The sequence below is a fragment of the Phyllobates terribilis genome, unplaced genomic scaffold (assembly GCF_046119375.1).
Source record: "Phyllobates terribilis strain yellow unplaced genomic scaffold, ASM4611937v1 Scaffold_3__8_contigs__length_932513732, whole genome shotgun sequence".
In the NCBI taxonomy this organism is placed as follows: Eukaryota; Metazoa; Chordata; class Amphibia; order Anura; family Dendrobatidae; genus Phyllobates; species Phyllobates terribilis.
Genome location: NW_027362763.1, coordinates 505,632,095 through 505,649,892, shown reverse-complemented (window position 1 = coordinate 505,649,892; position 17,798 = coordinate 505,632,095). Strand labels below are relative to the sequence as shown.

At 43.5% G+C, this 17,798-nt stretch overlaps 1 protein-coding gene across 2 annotated transcripts in view; it reads right to left on the bottom strand.

The window, feature by feature from the left end:
• Nucleotides 1–17,798, bottom strand: part of TPD52L1 (TPD52 like 1) — a 160,738-nt gene that overhangs the window by 13,470 nt on the left and 129,470 nt on the right. For both annotated transcript variants that reach the window (XM_073676013.1, XM_073676014.1), the window contains one exon: nt 4,646–4,706. In XM_073676013.1, coding sequence (XP_073532114.1) covers nt 4,646–4,706 — 61 coding nt within the window. The remainder of the gene's footprint in view (nt 1–4,645; nt 4,707–17,798) is intronic.

Here is a 17,798-nt window from a genome sequence, read left to right as displayed (position 1 = left end):
CGGCACAATCAGTGGCTGGGGTGTGCTCGGCTGTCGATATTGTGAGTGACAGCCCAGTCACAAAATTAGTGGTAGGGGCATGCTAGGTTATCAGTATTGTGAGTGACAGTCCAGCAGCCCATTTTGGTCAGGCCTGCTGGGTTTCATCCAGTTGTCTCCTGTTCTGAATGATTCCCTGGCTATTTAGTTAGCTGACAATGGTTAAATTATTGCCAGTTGTAGCTTTAGCTCGGCGGTGTGTGTGCTTTGTTTTCTAGTGCTCTGTCATTCTGATATTTGGCTGCCCAACCTTGGACCTTGCATTTGACCATCCATTTGCCTAGCCCCTTTGTCTCGATCCACTACCTCCCGGGAATTCTGATCTTGGACTGTGACCTGTTTACTCCTTTGTCTTACTCCTCTGTTTATGTCAAACTCTGTTAGTATTTGACCAGGGACCACTTGACTCCCCTGCCTCATGGCTTTTCCATGAGACGTGACGTTTACAAGCATCACACAAATTGTTTAAATTTGCCAGGACATACAGATTTTTTAAAAGTCGACTTGAAATCTATTTGCGTCAAATTTATTCACTCATCTCCAATTTATATATAGGTTTTGCCTGGCTTTCGAATGTTACCTACTATAATAAAAACTATGTTAAACAGGTTTTCTGGTCGAAACCGATAAGTCTGCAGTCACTCTGTGTGACTGCACTCTTATGAATCCCCCCAGCGCACGCACTACGCTGTGCAGAGATTCACCAGTTTCAGACCCAGGAACGAAGGGTATGTATGAAATACAGTGCTGCTTACCATTATTGGCATCCCTTAATTTTTTTCATAGACTGTACAATATAGTCAGAAATAAATGAAAATGTACCAAAGTTATATCCTCAGGATTTTTTAATTAGTGGTCCAAAGTAATACAACAATAAAACATTGAAATTGCAACATGGAAGTTGAAAAACAAAGAAAAAACAGAATAAACAGTATGTGCAGCAATAAAGGCACCCCTAATTAATACTTGATTGCAAACCCTTTGGCATTTCTGACAGCCTCCAAACGTTTCTTGTAGTCACCTATAAGCGTCTTGCACTTCTCAGCTGGAATTTTTTCCCACTCTTTCTATGCAGTTTGTTCAAGCTCTTGAATGTTTGCAGGGTTCCTTTTTCCAATGGCAGATTTCAGCTCACCCCAAAGACTTTCAATGGGATTGAGGTCAGAACTCATTGATGGCCATTTTAAAACAGTCCATTTTTTTATTTTTCAAACATTCCTGTGTACTTTATGATGTGTGCTTTGGGTCATTGTCTTGCTGGAGGACCCATGATCTTCGACTCAAACTAAGTTTTCTTACACTGGGTAGAACATTTCGCTCTAAAATCTCTTAATAATTCTCTGATTTCATGATTCCTGTGATACGGTAAAGGCCTCCAGTACCAGACACAGCAAAGCAACCCCACAGCATTATTTATCCTCCACCATGCTGAACTGTTGGTAAGGTGTTTTTTTCCTTATAAGCGTCATGGCGCCGTCTGAAAACAAACTGTTGCTTTGCATTGCCAAAAAGATCTATTTTTGTTTCATCTGTCCTCAGAACACTTTCCCAAAAGGATTGTGGTTTGTCAAGGTACTCTTTGGCAAAGATCAGTTGTCTTTTCTTCAGCAATGGTTTCGTCCTTGGCCTTCGCCCATAAAGCTCTGCTTGGTTTAGTGTGCGGGTATGGTACTTGTTGAAACCATGACCGCAGACTGTTCCAGGCTGGCCTTCAGGTCTTTGGATGTTTGACGTGGTGTTTTTTCCACCATTCGCACCAACCTTTGAAGACATCTCTTGTCACTTTATCTTTCCCCCACGTCCAGGGAGTTTCTTGACGGTTCCATGCTTGGCAAACTTCTTAATATCATTGTGCAGTGTTGAAACTGGGATACCAAGGTCTTTGGAGATGGCCTTATACCCTTTGGAAGTGTTGTGTTTGCTAATAATAGCAGTTCTGATGTTCTGATGTTCTAAGACAGCTCCTTTATCTTCACCATTGTGACAAAGGAACAGGGCCTACCATGTGGTTGTTTAAAACACTGAAGTCATCATTCATTGGCTAATTCATGTCATATGGGCACCGACAATTAATCACAGGTGAATTCCTTTTGTGATTTTCCACAGGCAAGTCAAAATGTGTTTCCATACTAAATTAACGTAAAGGGTGCCAATACCAGTGACACAGCAAGTTTTAGGTTTTTCTATTTTTCCCTCCCATTGTTTTTTTTTTAAATTATTGTTTATCATTTGCTCTTTTGTATTTAACACAAGTGCTGAGTTCTATACAAAAAAACTTTCACTTGATTCATTTTTTTTTAGGAGATATTCCACATTATGTACTTAAACTTAATGGGTGCCAATAACGATAAGCAGGACTGTATACATATCCCTGGCCAGTGAGCATGGCCTCGCTCCATACACTTGTATGGAGCCGAAGCCGTGCCCAGTCTAGTGATGCGGCCATCTAGTGGATGTGGCTGACAAGAGGGTGCTGCCTCACTCCATACAAGTATATGGAGAGTGAGGCCTCGCACAGTGGCCGGGGGTATGCATAACTCATACATACCCTCCATTCCCGGGTCTGAAACCGGCGAATCCCCGCAGTTCACAGTGCGAGCGCTGGGGGGATTCATAAGTCTGCAGTCACACAGAGTGACTGCAGACTTATCGGTTAGGACCAGACAACCGCTTTAAGACCTACATGTTACAACAATCTCTTATTTGTTTCTCAAGCAACATGTTCATTTTTTATACTTCTAAATAAAACTAATCTTGGATAAGTCAAGGCGGTCCAAAAATGCAAACATTGTTTGTGTCATTATAGTGCACGTTATAGCTGGTGCTGCTGTGGGACAGAATTAAATCTTTCCACCATATTTCATGGGAGACGTAACAATTCATTGTGCAAAGAGGCATTGTTTAACCCTAATTCTGGAGAGCACTGGAATGTTTCCTAGGCAACATGGAAATAGCAACTGCTTTCACATTTGGTACTACTTTTTGTATTACATTTCCTCTAAATCCATGCACATTTCCATACACCATCTGTCAGAAACTGAAGTATTTTACAGTCTGTACCTTTGAGCTAATAAGGTTTACATAATTTATTTCCATGTGTTCTTTGAAATGCTGCAAAGTTGGATTAAAAAGAAAAGTCTAGGTGATGTAACGCTGTGACAGTATATAGTTTCACATGCAGCCATATTCCACTTTTGCATCTTTGATTATGTACTATTAACCTTAATGATTTGCTTAACAGACTTAAAGGGGTTGCACTCACACTCTACTTTGGACCCTAAATTAATCATTTTGTGTTGCAGCAGCCAGAATCCCATCAATTGGCTCAAAAATGAGGGGGCTGCAGAAAGATATGGAAGTTGTTGCTCTAGTTTTTTACAATATTTTTTAAATATGACTAAAAGATAAAGTGATTAACTTTCTTAAACTCTGTAATGTACATGTCAAAATGCTATGTCTGAGCTTATAATGGTGGGGTGTAGCTACAAAGGGTTAGGAGCTACATAGTAAGGAATAAGTAGTATACTTGCCTTTAGCACCTAATGCTTAATGAGTCACTGTCCTTGCATAAATCGATAATTCAACTTTGTAGTTGAAAACTTTGTAGTATCAGAGAAAACTGTGTCTTTCTCCATTTATAATCCATTCCCTCACCACCCTACATGCACCCCACCACTCCTCCACCCCAACATCACCACCTCTACCCAAGCCCTCTAAACTCATAATTATCTAAAATTTGTTTTGCTCAAGATGGACTGCCAACACACTGAAATGTAAAATTACATCTGCCTATTCGGGTCTATGAAGTTGGAAAGAGGAGAAGGATCAAATTTAAGAGACATAGACAAAATGTGCAGCTGCTTTAGTAGATTATTTTATAGTAGAGCTGGATTCATATCTACACTGCTCAATACTGATGTTTAATATTCTTTGTGCTGCTTCTCTTATCTGTTTAATAAATACAGACAGGAAAGCAGAAATTCCCCATATTTTTGTACTATGTACTATGTATCATAGCAGTGTGTCTCCGCTCACTAACTCAGAGACACGTGAAATTTCAAGATAGAACCTGCATAAGTAAAAACTGGTGAAAATGCAGGATTAAAGTCATATATTGGCCAGAAATATTGTTATTTCTATTGTGCACATGCTTGGTAGTATATTTTGAAAAGTCATTAAAAGTAACAGATATGTCTTAAAACTGAATGGTAGCTATGCTCTACTTTTCCCTTGCACCATATTTGATGATTCTGAGTTTCCTTAGCTCCTTTAATATGCTTATTAAATTTTGTATTGTAAAAATGAAGCACATTCAGTACCTCAACATTTAAACGCTATTTACTGAATATAAAAGGTTGGTACCTATTTAATACTTGAATAGTTGTATTCATTACAAATAACTGTATTGTATTCTACATCCCTGGGATTGTCAGCAGCATTATCTAGATGTCAGTTTTATATGTTAACTCAACTCCAGTGAAAAACTAATGCTGTATCCTAAATCATGTTTACCTTGGTTTATACCATGTTGAGGGTAAAGCTATAATTCAGAGACTTAAAGTCCTTGCTGTAGCACAACCATAAATCAGCCATGTCATTCTGTTACCTTCAGTGTCGTCACTGTATTCTCAACACGCTCTTCAAAGGACTTGAATGTAGGAGAATTCCTAGAGATGTGAATTAAAATGAAGCAAAATTAATTATTTACTGAGAAATAAAGACCTTTCCCATCTCGGTTCTTAAAGGGGTTTTCTCAACATCATATATTTGTAAAATTACAAAGTGCTTGTAAGACTATGTTCTCACGACCATATTTTCGATCTGTTATGAGAACACAGACAGCACTGTTTTTTTCAATTTGGCTGTTGAGATGACAGATTTTTCACATAAACCTAAATTTCAAGCGAAAAAAATTACAGCCTGTACTAGTTTCTTCCATATTTCCGATGAGACTCGCTTATTTAAATCTATGCATGCGCAAATAAATTTGAATCCCATTCGGATCAACAATATATCATCCAATTTTTATAGATATATTGCAATTCTTAACATAGGAACTGTTTTTAGCCTTGTAGATTTTATTCACTACTGATGTATAAAAACAAATGCCATATAGATAAAATCTGGATGAAAATTGGATGATTTTATTTTTATGATCATGTGAACCTAATCAAAAAAACAAGAGAGTTTGCAATTTATCACTTATTAAAAAAAAAATCTTCTCCATTCTCCAGAACAAAGGGATTGTAAATGCTATTGTTTACGGCTCATTGCTTAGGTCTTCTAAGCAGGGAGCACAGTACTTACAAGCTCTCACCAATAGTGCATTTAAGTGCTACTCTTAAACTGCCTGGATCCTGCTTGCTTTAGTGCCCCTGAGGTCCACTGATGCTGCAGAGGCAAAGCAATCTGCTTGGTACATTGAGAGCAAAGTTCGGACCAGTGGTACATCCATTGTGCTGGTCCCAACTGTCAGTCATTCATTTGCACACTGTCACCCAGCAAGCAGGAGGCGGAGGAGCGATGCAATCCTGAACAATGATGAGACAACCCCCTTAATATTTAGGGTTAAAAACAGAGTTCTTTATAAAGACTGACAATACATATACAGAGATGAGTTGTTATTCATGCGTCATCAGCATAAACTATTATTTGTGCCTATCTGACTGGATTACAAGCATCTTTCTATAGCTGATTGTATCATGGAGTGTGTGTATGAGGCAGTTGGTCTCTGTGTTTCCTTACTCTAATGAGTTTGTCGGGATAATGCAGTGAAAGTTATAAGTCTATTTATACTAATTATCCTTATCCAGATCCTAGCTTACCGTTCGCTCCACATATTAATAAGAACCAGTCATCTTCATTGACATTTCGACTTTAGTAAATACTTGCATTTCCCTTTAAACAGAACCTGACAGCTGATACAACCTAATCCATGAGCAGCATGTACCAGACACTGGTTGTATAAACTCAGCCAGGTATTTTTGCCCCCAGAAGGGACAGGATGTGTCTGCAGTAAGGTTCACTTTATGAATTTTGGAGCATCTATTATTAGTTCTTTGCTTGTTTCGTTCTCCTGTTATTCCTATTAGAAATGTATGAATAAATTGACTTCTGGGTGGTACCAGTTGAGGGTGTGTCCCTGCACAGTGTAACACTGTCCAATAAGAAGAGACAGTAGACAGACACACCCCTCTAACAAAGGAAATGGTAACATCCAGTTTACAATTCATAGATTTTCAGGAGGAATAACAGAGGAGTGCAGAGTAATAGTAAAAGATGCTCCAAAATTGATATATGCAAGTATTTACTAAGAGATAAGCTGCTAAGTTCGGAGACACCTCTGGCAGCGGCTTATCTTTGTGCCGAACAAAAGGAAATTCAATAGGCTGAATATTTCTCTCCCCAGTCATCTTTTGGGGGAGATTTGGGAGGCCCACATACACATTGGATTGTCTGCAGATCTCACCCCACCAATATCAGTGGCTTCAGCCAACTTTGGTCTCAGGTGTATGGGAGCCTTAACAGTTAGCCTATGTTCCCACACGTTGTGTTTTTCAGCGTATTTTGCTGCAGATTTTTATGCAAATTTTCAGCTGCGTTTTGCAGTACCAGCAAAGTGTATGAGAAACCAGAATTCTCTGTTGCCACATCTTGTGGGGTTTTTGCTGCATATTTTGTGCCTTGGTTGTGTTCTTGGAAAATAGAGCATGTCACTTCTTTCAGCGTTTTTTCAGCATTTTTTCACCAACAGGAAGTAAAGGGTGGTGAAAAAACGCACCAAAAACGCACCAAAATTTTTTCAGCATTTTTGATGGCAAAATAGTGAGGTTCTTTTTTTTCACAGAATTTTATGTACATGCATAAATAGAGACAAAAGGACAATGAAAAAAAACGCTGAAAAAAAACATAAAAAATGCAGCAAAACCTGTAGATTTGACGCATCTGATTTCCTGCCAGAGATCAGTTTTGCTGCCGATTTCTGACTGAAAAAAAACACAACATGTGGGAACATAGCCTAAGACTACATGGAATTTTTCAGAATAAGCAGTATTGTTTGCTGATTTTTAATAAAACAAGACAACCTCATAAAATACGATATGTAAAAAATATGACTAAAGGATAATCTTGTCTATAGGCTGTCATTCTCTACATATAAACTAGGGGTTAATGAGAAGTCAATCCTATTACTAAAATAAGCTGGCCAAATGTACAGTGGTGTGAAAAAGTGTTTGCCCCCTTCCTGATTTCTTATTCTTTTGCATGTTTGTCACACTTAAATGTTCCAGATCACAAAACTAATTTTAATATTATACAAAGATAGCACAAGTAAACACAAAAGGGCTATTTTATTAAGGGAAAAAGAAATCCAAACCTACAGGGCCTTGTGTGAAAAAGTGATTGCCCCCCCCCCTGTAAAACATAAATTAACTGTGGTTTATCACATCTTGGGGAAGCCAAGTTCAATTTCCCTAGCCACATACAGGCATGATTACTGCCACACCTTTTCTCAATCAAGAAATCACTTAAATAGGACCTGCACGACAAACTGAAGTAGACTGAAAGATCCTCAAAAGCTAGACATCATGCTGCAATCCAAAGAAATTTAGAAACAAAGTAACTGAGATCTATCAATCTGGAAAAGGTTATAAAGTCATTTCTAAAGCTTTTGGACTTCGGCGAACCACAGTGAGAGCCATTATCCACAAATGGTGAAAACATGGAATGGTGGTGGTCCTTCCCAGGAGTGACCGGCTGACCAAAATTACCCCAAGAGTGCTGCGATGACTCATCCAAGAGGTCACAAAAGACCCCACAACAACATTCAAGGAACTGCAGGCCTCACTTTCCTCAGTTAAGGTCAGTGTTCATGACCCCACCATAAGAAAGACTGGGCAAAAATGGCATGCATGGCAGAGTTCCAAGACGAAAACCACTGCTGAGCAAAGAGAACAAAGGCTCGTCTCAGTTTTGCTGGAAAACATCTTGATGATCACCAAGACTTTTGGGAGAATACTCTGTGGACTGATGAGACAAAAGTTGAACTTTTTGGAAGGTGTATGTCCCATTACATCTGGCGTAGAAGTAACACAGCATTTCCAAAAAGGAACATCATGCCAACAGTAAAATATGGTGGTGGCATTGTGATGGTCTGGGTCTGTTTTGCTGCTTCAGGACCTGGGAGACTTGCTGTGGTAAATGAAACCATGAATTCTGCTGTCTACCAAAAAATTCTGAAAGAGAATGTCCGGCCATCTGTTCGTGACCTTAAGCTGAAGCGCACTTAGCTTATGCAGCAGGACAATGATCCAGAACACACCAGCAAGTCTACCTCTGATTGGCTTAAGAAAAACAAAATGAAGACTTTGGAGTGGCCTAGTCAAAGTCCTGATCTTAATCCGATTGAAAGGCTGTGGAATGACCTTAAAAAGGCGGTTCGTGCTCAGAAACCCTTTAATGTGGCTGATTTACAACAATTTTGCAAAGATGAGTGGGCCAAAATTCTTCTAGAGTGTTGTAAAAGACTCATTGCCAGTTATCGCAAATGCTTGATTGCAGTTGTTGCTGCTAAGAGTTGCCCAACCAGTTATTAGGTGGCCCTGTAGGTTTGGATTTCTTTTTCCCTTAATAATAAAGACCTTCATTTAAAAACGCCATTATTTAAATTTGCTTTGTGATCTGAAACATTTAAGCAGTGTCGGACTGGGGTGTCTGGGGCCCACAGGAGGAATTGACCCTAGGGGCCCACCCTACAGCTATATGCAAATACCTGTAAGCCGTTATCCTTGTTATAGTGGAGCGTCGACTGTAAATCACAGACGGCTCCTGCACATCTACTGTGCGCCACCATAACTGGGATGTACAATTACATTAGTTTGCATTAAAGAGGTTCTTTGGTTAAAACAAGTTATCACCGATCCATGGGCTCCACAAAATAGGTGATAACTTATTGATGGTATGGGTTCGAACATTGGAAAACGCACTGATTGCAAGAATGGGGACATTTTGTCCATGACAGAGCACTTAGTTATCCCCATTTTAAAATGCAGCAGCAGGTGGGACGTCTGACCACAGCTCCATTCATTCTCTTTGTGGCTTCCAGAAAAAAACTAGAAAAGCCACTGAGGGAATGAATGGATCAGTGGTCAAGTCGCACATGTGCTCCAGTCTAATGGGATAAAAACTCCACATTCTACCAATCGGTGCAGATTCCAGCAGTCAGTCCTCCACTAGCGCATCTTTTTCCAAGTATTTAACCACTATTGGAAATAAAGAATCTTCTAATTAATATCAGAGAGAACAAATGACCGCCATACACAACACAATCCACTATGCCAACACCAATAGTACCACATACAAGGGAGAAATACTGCCACACCATGACCAGACCACATATTACCACCACATAGTGACCGAATAATACTACATACAAGGGAGAAATACAGTGACACCCGTGACCAGACCACATATTACCACCACATAGTGATCGAATAATACCACATACAAGGGAGAAATACCACCACACCGTGACCAGACCAGATATTAACAGCATATAGCGTCCAAATAATTCCCCATCATTACTCTCCCCCACCTCCTCCATCATTGCTCTCCTCCATACCCATCATTGCTCTACTCACCTCCTCCATCATTTTTCTCCCCCACCTTCACCATCATTGTTCTCCCCCACCATTTTCATATATCCTCCACCTCCTCCATCATCATTGCCATATCTCCCCCATCCTCATTACCTTATCTTCCCCACCTCCTCATCATTGCCATATCTCCCCCCACCACCTCCATCATCATTGCCATGCTTCCCCCACCTACTCCATCACCATTGACATGCCATATCCCCCCCCACATCCTCCATTGCCATGCCATATCTCCCCCACCTCCTCCATCACCATTGCCATGCCATATGTCCCCCTACTTCCTCCATCACCATTGCCATGCCATATCTCCCCCCACCTCTTCCATCACCATTGCCATATCTCCCCACCTCCTCCATCATCATTGCCATATCTCCCCCAACTCCTCCATCATTGCCATATCTCTCCCCCACCTTCTCCATCATTGCCATATCTCCCCCACCTTCCCCATCATTGCAATATCTCCCCCAACTCCTCCATCATTGCCATCTCTCCCCCACCTTCCCCATCATTGCCATATCTCCCTCCACCTTCTCCATCATTGCCATATCTCCTGCCACCTCCTCCATCATCACTGCCATATCTCCTGCCACCTCCTCCATCATCACTGCCATATCTCCACCCACCTCCTCCGTCATCATTGCCATGCCATATCTCCCCCACCTCCTCCATCACCATGCCATATCTCCCCCCACCTCCTCCATCACCATTGTCATGCCATATCTCCCCCCCCACATCCATCACCATTGCCATGCCATATCTCCCTCCACCTCCTCCATCACCCTTGCCATGCCATATGTCCCCCCACTTCCTCCATCACCATTGCCATGCCATATCTCCCCCACCTCCTCCATCACCATTGCCATATCTCCCCTCCTCCTCCATCACTGCCATATCTCCCCCACCTCCTCCATCACCATGCCATGCATATCTCCCCCCACTTCCTCCATCACCATTGCCATATCGCCCCCACATCCTCCATCACAATGCCATACATATATCCCTACACCTCCTCCATCACCATTCCCATATCTCCCCCACCTCCTCCATCATCATTGCTCTACCTCATCTCAACCCACCTCCTCCATCACCACTGTATTAGTTAAAAAAATAAACACAACACTTACCCTTTCTGCTCGTTCCCCCGCAGCATCGTCCTCGGCTTCCTGCCCGGCATCTTTCTCCCTGACACAGGCCCGCGCTGCATGGTGACGTCATCAAGCAGCGCGAGACTGTGTCAGGGAGAAAGTGGTGGGCAGAAAGCACAGGAAGGATCCCTCCGCTCCACTGCCATTTTCCTCCCGTCAGCAGTGGAGCGGGAGGGATCGCTCCCTGCCTGCCAGACACTATGCGGGCAATCTGGCCATGGGGCCCCCAGAGCCTGGGGGTCCACGAAGCAGGCCAGATTCATCAGCTGCACTGCAAGGGCCCCCCTCCACCTTCGGGCCCCAGTGCAGGCGCACTGGCAGCTATGTTAACCAGCGAGCCCCGTGCGTCCTGCTCAGGGGCCCGCTGAGGACCCAGGCCCACCGGAGAATTCTCCGGTGTCCCGGTGCCCTAGTCCCACCCTGCATTTAAATGTGACAAACATGCAAAAGAATAAGAAATCAGGAAGGGGGCAAACACTTTTTCACACCACTGTAATAGGGCTTACAAACTATAGATGCTACAACACCACCAATATACCTAAAGCAACGATCAACTACATGGCCCGAGTTAAAAATTGCCAAGACTTTATTGAAAACATATAAAGGACAAAAATGCACAAAATAAAAACAAGGCACACCACAGATGACAGAAAGGTGGAGAACCTGGACCTAACTAATGTATGGAGTAACCAATATATCATTCATGTGGCTCCAACAGGTAGATGTACAAAATCAAGTATATGGTATGATAGAACTTAACATATTAAAGTGATTGAGCAGCGTTAAATACATAAATGGCAAACCACATATAGAGAGATAATATATATAAATACATAAATGCATAGAATAGTTCCATCAAGACATGAATATGGGTAAGTATGGGTAAGTAACTAGTATGTGCATAATATCCAAGTGGAGCTGCATATATGCATAAGAAAACCCCTATAAGAACTACCCAATATAACCATAGAAAATAACTATATTTACCAGAGAGCGTAGGTCAGAGGTCCAGGCATCCAGCACACACCCGACGCGCATTTCGCACAGGAAATGCTTCGTCCAGGGGTGATGGAATGCTGGAAAGGGTAGGTATTTAAATGGATCCTCGCCAATGACACCCTAATTGGTGATCATATACAGCTCTGCTACTACCCCCTGTGCAAACCCTGACCTTATATCGCGGTCACATGATCGGGACTAAATCACGTGATTACTTTTGTGGCGCTTAACGCATGCGCAATAGCCAGGGCTCTGGACAGAAGATACAACAGGGGGAGCTCGCAAGGAAAAAAAACCCTGCCAGTACATACAAGCGCAGATGTCAATAAGATAAGAGCCTAATGAGACCACCACCTAATATATGAATAAAGATATATATCGATTAGAGATGAGCGTTGTTCTACTCGAACTGTTCGCCAATCTCAAATTCGAGCTGTTTTGGGCGGTGTTCGAGCCGTTCGGCGAACACGAACAATTTGAGAAAAATTCGGCTGTTCGAGGTTATGTTCGATAACTGTTCGTGCACCAAAATCATAACTGGATTTTTTCTCAGTAATGATGAAAATTAATGTTAATACGCAGTTTGAGTGTACAGCGGGGTGGGGGGAGGGGCAGGGGATGGATCTCTGCAGGAACAATGAAGATCTCCATTTTTTTTTTCTCTTTCCCGCATTTGCAGTGGGGAGGTGCAATCTGTCAGCCTATCAGCAGCGCACACACGGAGCGAAGTGCTTTTTTTCACACAAGCAAGGGCATGTATCATTGGCAGTGTATGTCACATGTCCTTGCCCTATAAGACCAAGCCATTTTCCCCGTCGCCACCATTTTCTCACTGCTGCAGCTGCGTGTTAGACGGCACCGCTGTTGCTGTGTGCGCTATACCTTGTTAATTTCAAGCCAATTTTCGCACAAATCTACAGATAGCTTGGGAGTAGGGAATAGTTGTGATTGCAGTCCTTTTAAGGACTAGGTTACAGCATTTCCTACGACTTTTATCAGGCAGGTCTGTGCTCTTAAATAGATAGATTGTGGGAGTAAAGACTAATTGTAATTGGAGTCCTTTTCAGGACTAGGTTACATCAGTTCCTATCAGTTTTTGCCAGGCAGGTCTGTGCCAGTGCTGTGCAAGTTTTTTTCACAGCATTTGGCTGAATCTAGCAAAGCTAATCCTTTTTGGCCTATTGCAGAGTGTGTTAGTCAGTGGAGTAGCCTATCTGTGTTGCAAGATATACCACCTGTGTATAGAATACCAATTTTTTTACTGCACCTAGTGAAGTAAAATCTTTTGGGCATAGCATCATTCTATTAGTCCATCTATACAGACCTCCATCAGGTTGCAAATTGAATATAATTTTTTTCTGCATCTACCTCTGAAAAAATATTTGGGCTTCTAGCTGTGTGTGGGACTTGTTCTATTAATCCATCTATACAGACCTCCATCAGGTTGCAAACTGAATATATTTTTTTCTGCATCTAGCTCTGAAAAAATATTGGGCTTCTAGCTGTGTGTGGGACTTGTTCTATTAATCCATCTATACAGACCTCCATCAGGTTGCAAACTGAATATATTTTTTTCTGCATCTACCTCTGAAAAAATATTGGGCTTCTAGCTGTGTGTGGGACTTGTTCTATTAATCCATCTATACAGACCTCCATCAGGTTGCAAACTGAATATATTTTTTTCTGCATCTACCTCTGAAAAAATATTGGGCTTCTAGCTGTGTGTGGAACTTGTTCTATTAATCCATCTATACAGACCTCCATCAGGTTGCAAACTGAATATATTTTTTTCTGCATCTACCTCTGAAAAAATATTGGGCTTCTAGCTGTGTTTGGGACTTGTTCTATTAATCCATCTATACAGACCTCCATCAGGTTGCAAATTGAATATAATTTTTTTCTGCATCTACCTCTGAAAAAATATTGGGCTTCTAGCTGTGTGTGGGACTTGTTCTATTAATCCATCTATACAGACCTCCATCAGGTTGCAAACTGAATATATTTTTTTCTGCATCTACCTCTGAAAAAATATTGGGCTTCTAGCTGTGTGTGGGACTTGTTCTATTAATCTATCTATACAGACCTCCATCAGGTTGCAAATTGAATATAATTTTTTTCTGCATCTAACCCAGCCAATAGTTTTGGCCTAATACCACAGTTTGGCCACTCAGCTCTGCTCGGTTCCCATCCATTGTTTTTTTGTGCAAACAACTCCAGAGTTGTGAATTAGTTAACCACCAAAATGAGTGGAAAAAGGCCTGCTGCTGGTGGAAAGGGGAATAGGCGTGTTGGGAAGGGGAAAAAAGGTTGTGTCCGTGGGGTAGGTGTTAAAGCAACAGTAACATCTGCAGAAGAAAGACCATCTTCCAGCCAAACTAAAATGTCTACTTCTTTTAGCGGACAATGTGATAAGATCCCTTTCTTACGGCCACGCCAATCGCTACAAATTCCAGATGAGGCACAAAAACAGCAGGTGCTTCAATGGATATCAAGTGCTCCTTTAAGTGGGCTCTCCTCCACATCAACTTCAACATCACAAATACTCCAGTCCTCATAGGTGTCACCCCAATCGCACTTGCTTCCTCACAGCTCCCAAATCTCCAGCTGCCCGTCTGAGTATGAGGTAGAACAGATGGTTGAGTCTGCAGAGCTGTTTACTCATACTATAGCCTGGGAATCAGCGGTCGACTCCAGCGCTTCTGTGAATCCAGACGAGGAAATGATCTGCACTGATGCCCAGAATCTTTATGAGTCGGATCCAGGACCAGACGCAGAAGGTTCTGACCATAATGTAGACCCTCATTCCCAAACTGTAACTCCTGTTGGTGGAGACAATGAGGAAGACGATGATAAGACTCAAATACCTGATTGGAGCGACAACTTTAGTTTTTTGTCAGGGCAGGAACAGGTTGGCTCTGAGGACGACGGGTGTGATAACGCACAGGGTGATGATGATGAGGTTGGAGATCCCACTTACTGTCAACCCACAGTCAGCCAAGAGATGAGGTCAGCAGAGGAGGTGGAGGAAGATGCTAGTGACGACGAGGTCAGGTTGCGCCTTCCTGGACAGAGACGTAGTACTGGAAGCACGTCAACAACTGCATCCTCAAACACAACTCTGCCTCTCACCACAAGTCGTGGTGGCTCTTCAGGTCGCATGGGTGCGAAGCCTTGCATAGCCTGGGCATTTTTTCAGATCGATAAAGATGACCCAACTCGTGTTATCTGTAACATTTGTCAGCAAAAGCTAAGTAGAGGCCAAAAAATACATAGTTTGAGTACTTCATGCATGAACCGGCACATGGACATGAAGCATAAGTTGCAGTGGGAAGCTCAGTGTGCTACAATGCGGCCTAGCCGGCCGGGCCAACCACCGTCTGCCATATCTTGTGCATCCGCGGCCTCTTCATCCTCTGTGACTGGGGGGACAGCAGTCACACCTGTTTTGGGGCGCAGACCTGCCACCTCTTTACCCGCAACAGCCAGCGTGATTTGCAGGTCATCATTTTCTTTGGAGGTGGTAACACCAGCTGGTCTTGAGCGCTGTCCGACATCGATAGCACCACCTTTGGATCAAGGCAACCTAACATGTCCGCCTGCATCTTCCTCACAGACCGGCAGTTTGCCGGGGACACCCTTATCAACCCCGTCTAAGCACAATAGCCAGCCCTCGGTCCCTCAGATGTGGACAAGTAAAAGACCATTTCCTCCTAGCCATGAGAAAGCTAAGAGGTTGAATTTCACCATCTGCAAGCTCTTGGCTACAGAAATGCTGCCTTTCCGCCTGGTGGACACAGAGGATTTTCGAGACCTTATGTCCGTCGCAGTGCCCCAGTACCAGATGCCCAGTCGGCACTACTTCTCAAAGAAAGGTGTGCCTGCGCTCCACCAGCATGTCGCACACAACATCACCGCTTCTTTGAGAAACTCTGTGTGTGACAGGGTGCATTTCACCACAGACACTTGGACGAGTAGGCATGGACAGGGGCGTTACATGTCGCTGACTGGGCACTGGGTAACTATGGTGACAGCAGGACAAGGGGCTGCTGTCCAAGTCTTGCCGTCCCCACGAGTTGTGCGTCAATCCTCTTTATGTCAAAGTTCCTCCACTGCTTCTACCTCCTCAACCTCCTCTCGGTCTTCCACCTGCACCCAAAGCCTGTCTGGTCATGCCACAAGCTTTCTAACTGCGCAGAAGGGATCCTGCACACCTCCTTACTATGCTGGCAGTAGGGCTCAACGTCATCAGGCGGTTTTTACATTGAAATGTCTGGGAAATGTGAGTCACACAGCTGAGGAGTTGTGGTCAGCTCTGGAGAACCAATTTCATGAATGGTTGTCTCCACTGGACCTGAAACCAGGGAAGGCCGTGTGCGACAATGCTGCAAACCTGGGTGCGGCCCTTCGCCGGGGCAATGTCACACACGTGCCTTGTATGGCTCACGTGTTGAACCTGGTTGTCCAGCAATTTTTAGCCCACTATCCCAGACTAGATGGCCTTCTGCAGAGGGCACGGTCGCTGTGTGCTCACTTCCGCCGTTCGCATCCCGCAGCTCAGCGACTTACATCTCTACAGAAGTCGTTGGGCCTGCCACTTCACCGGCTAAAATGCGATGTGCCTACCCGGTGGAATTCAACTCTGCACATGTTGCAGCGATTGTGGCAGCACCGACAAGCCCTGGTGCAATACGTTCTGACGTATAGCCTGGGCCAACGAGATTCAGAGGTGGGGCAAATCACGCTGGAGGAGTGGTCTCAGATCAGGGACCTATGCACCCTTCTGCACAGTTTTGAAATGGCGACGAAGATGTTTAGTGCTGACGATGCCATTATCAGCATGACTATTCCGGTGATTTACATGCTGGAGCACATGTTAAACAGAATTCGGAGTCAGGTGGTGGCACAAGAGGAGGTGGAGGAAGTAGAGGAGGAGGAGTTGTATGCGGAAGGGCTAACATCTGCAAGGTCCAGACGGTCGGCAGCACCAAGGCGGCAGGCATGTGAGGGTGGGGGAGATGGTTTTACCAGGGCACATGGTAGCAGCCAAACTAGTGAGGAAGGTGCAGGAGCCCAGGAAGAAGTGGAGGACGAACTGATGGAAGACTCATCAGATGAGGGAGACCTTGATCACATTTCTGTTGTGCGAGGTTGGGGGGAGAGGACAGAGGAAGGAAGCATGATTGTTACCTCGCCACCAACACAACAGGGACTTGGTGCTCCTGGATGCGCAACACACATGAGTGCCTTCTTGCTGCACTACCTGCAACATGACCCTCGAATTGTGAGAATTAGAAATAATCCTGACTACTGGGTTGCCACACTGTTAGATCCCCGGTACAAAAGTAAATTTGCAGAAATTATTCCTGCCATAGAAAGGGATGCACGCATGCAGGAGTATCAGCAGAGACTGTTGCAGAATCTTACATGTGCTTTTCCACAAAATACCAGTGGTGCACGTAGTGAATCTCACAGTTCCAACTTGCCAACCGTGGGACCGTCAAGTGTTCAGCACTCAAACCGTAACAGAACCACAGTATCTGCTGGTAACATCAATTTTGCGGAATCATTTCACCACTTTTTTAGCCCATCCTTTGCAAGGCCACAGGAGACAAGAAGTCTGACACATAGTCAACGCCTAGAGACGATGGTACAGGAGTATCTCCAAGTAAACATTGAAGCCACGACTGTGTCACTGGACCCTTGCTCTTTTTGGGCTTCCAATCTGGATAAATGGCCGGAGCTAGCCACTTACGCCTTGGAGATCTTGTCATGCCCCGCAGCCAGCGTTCTGTCTGAACGTGTGTTCAGCGCTGCTGGTGGTGTGCTGACAGATAAGCGCACGCGGCTCTCCACTGATAATGTAGACAGACTCACGTTCATAAAGATGAACAAATCATGGATCCGAAACGACTTTTCTACCCCTGTGTCATCCTGGGGAGAGTAAAAGCTTGATGATTGGTTA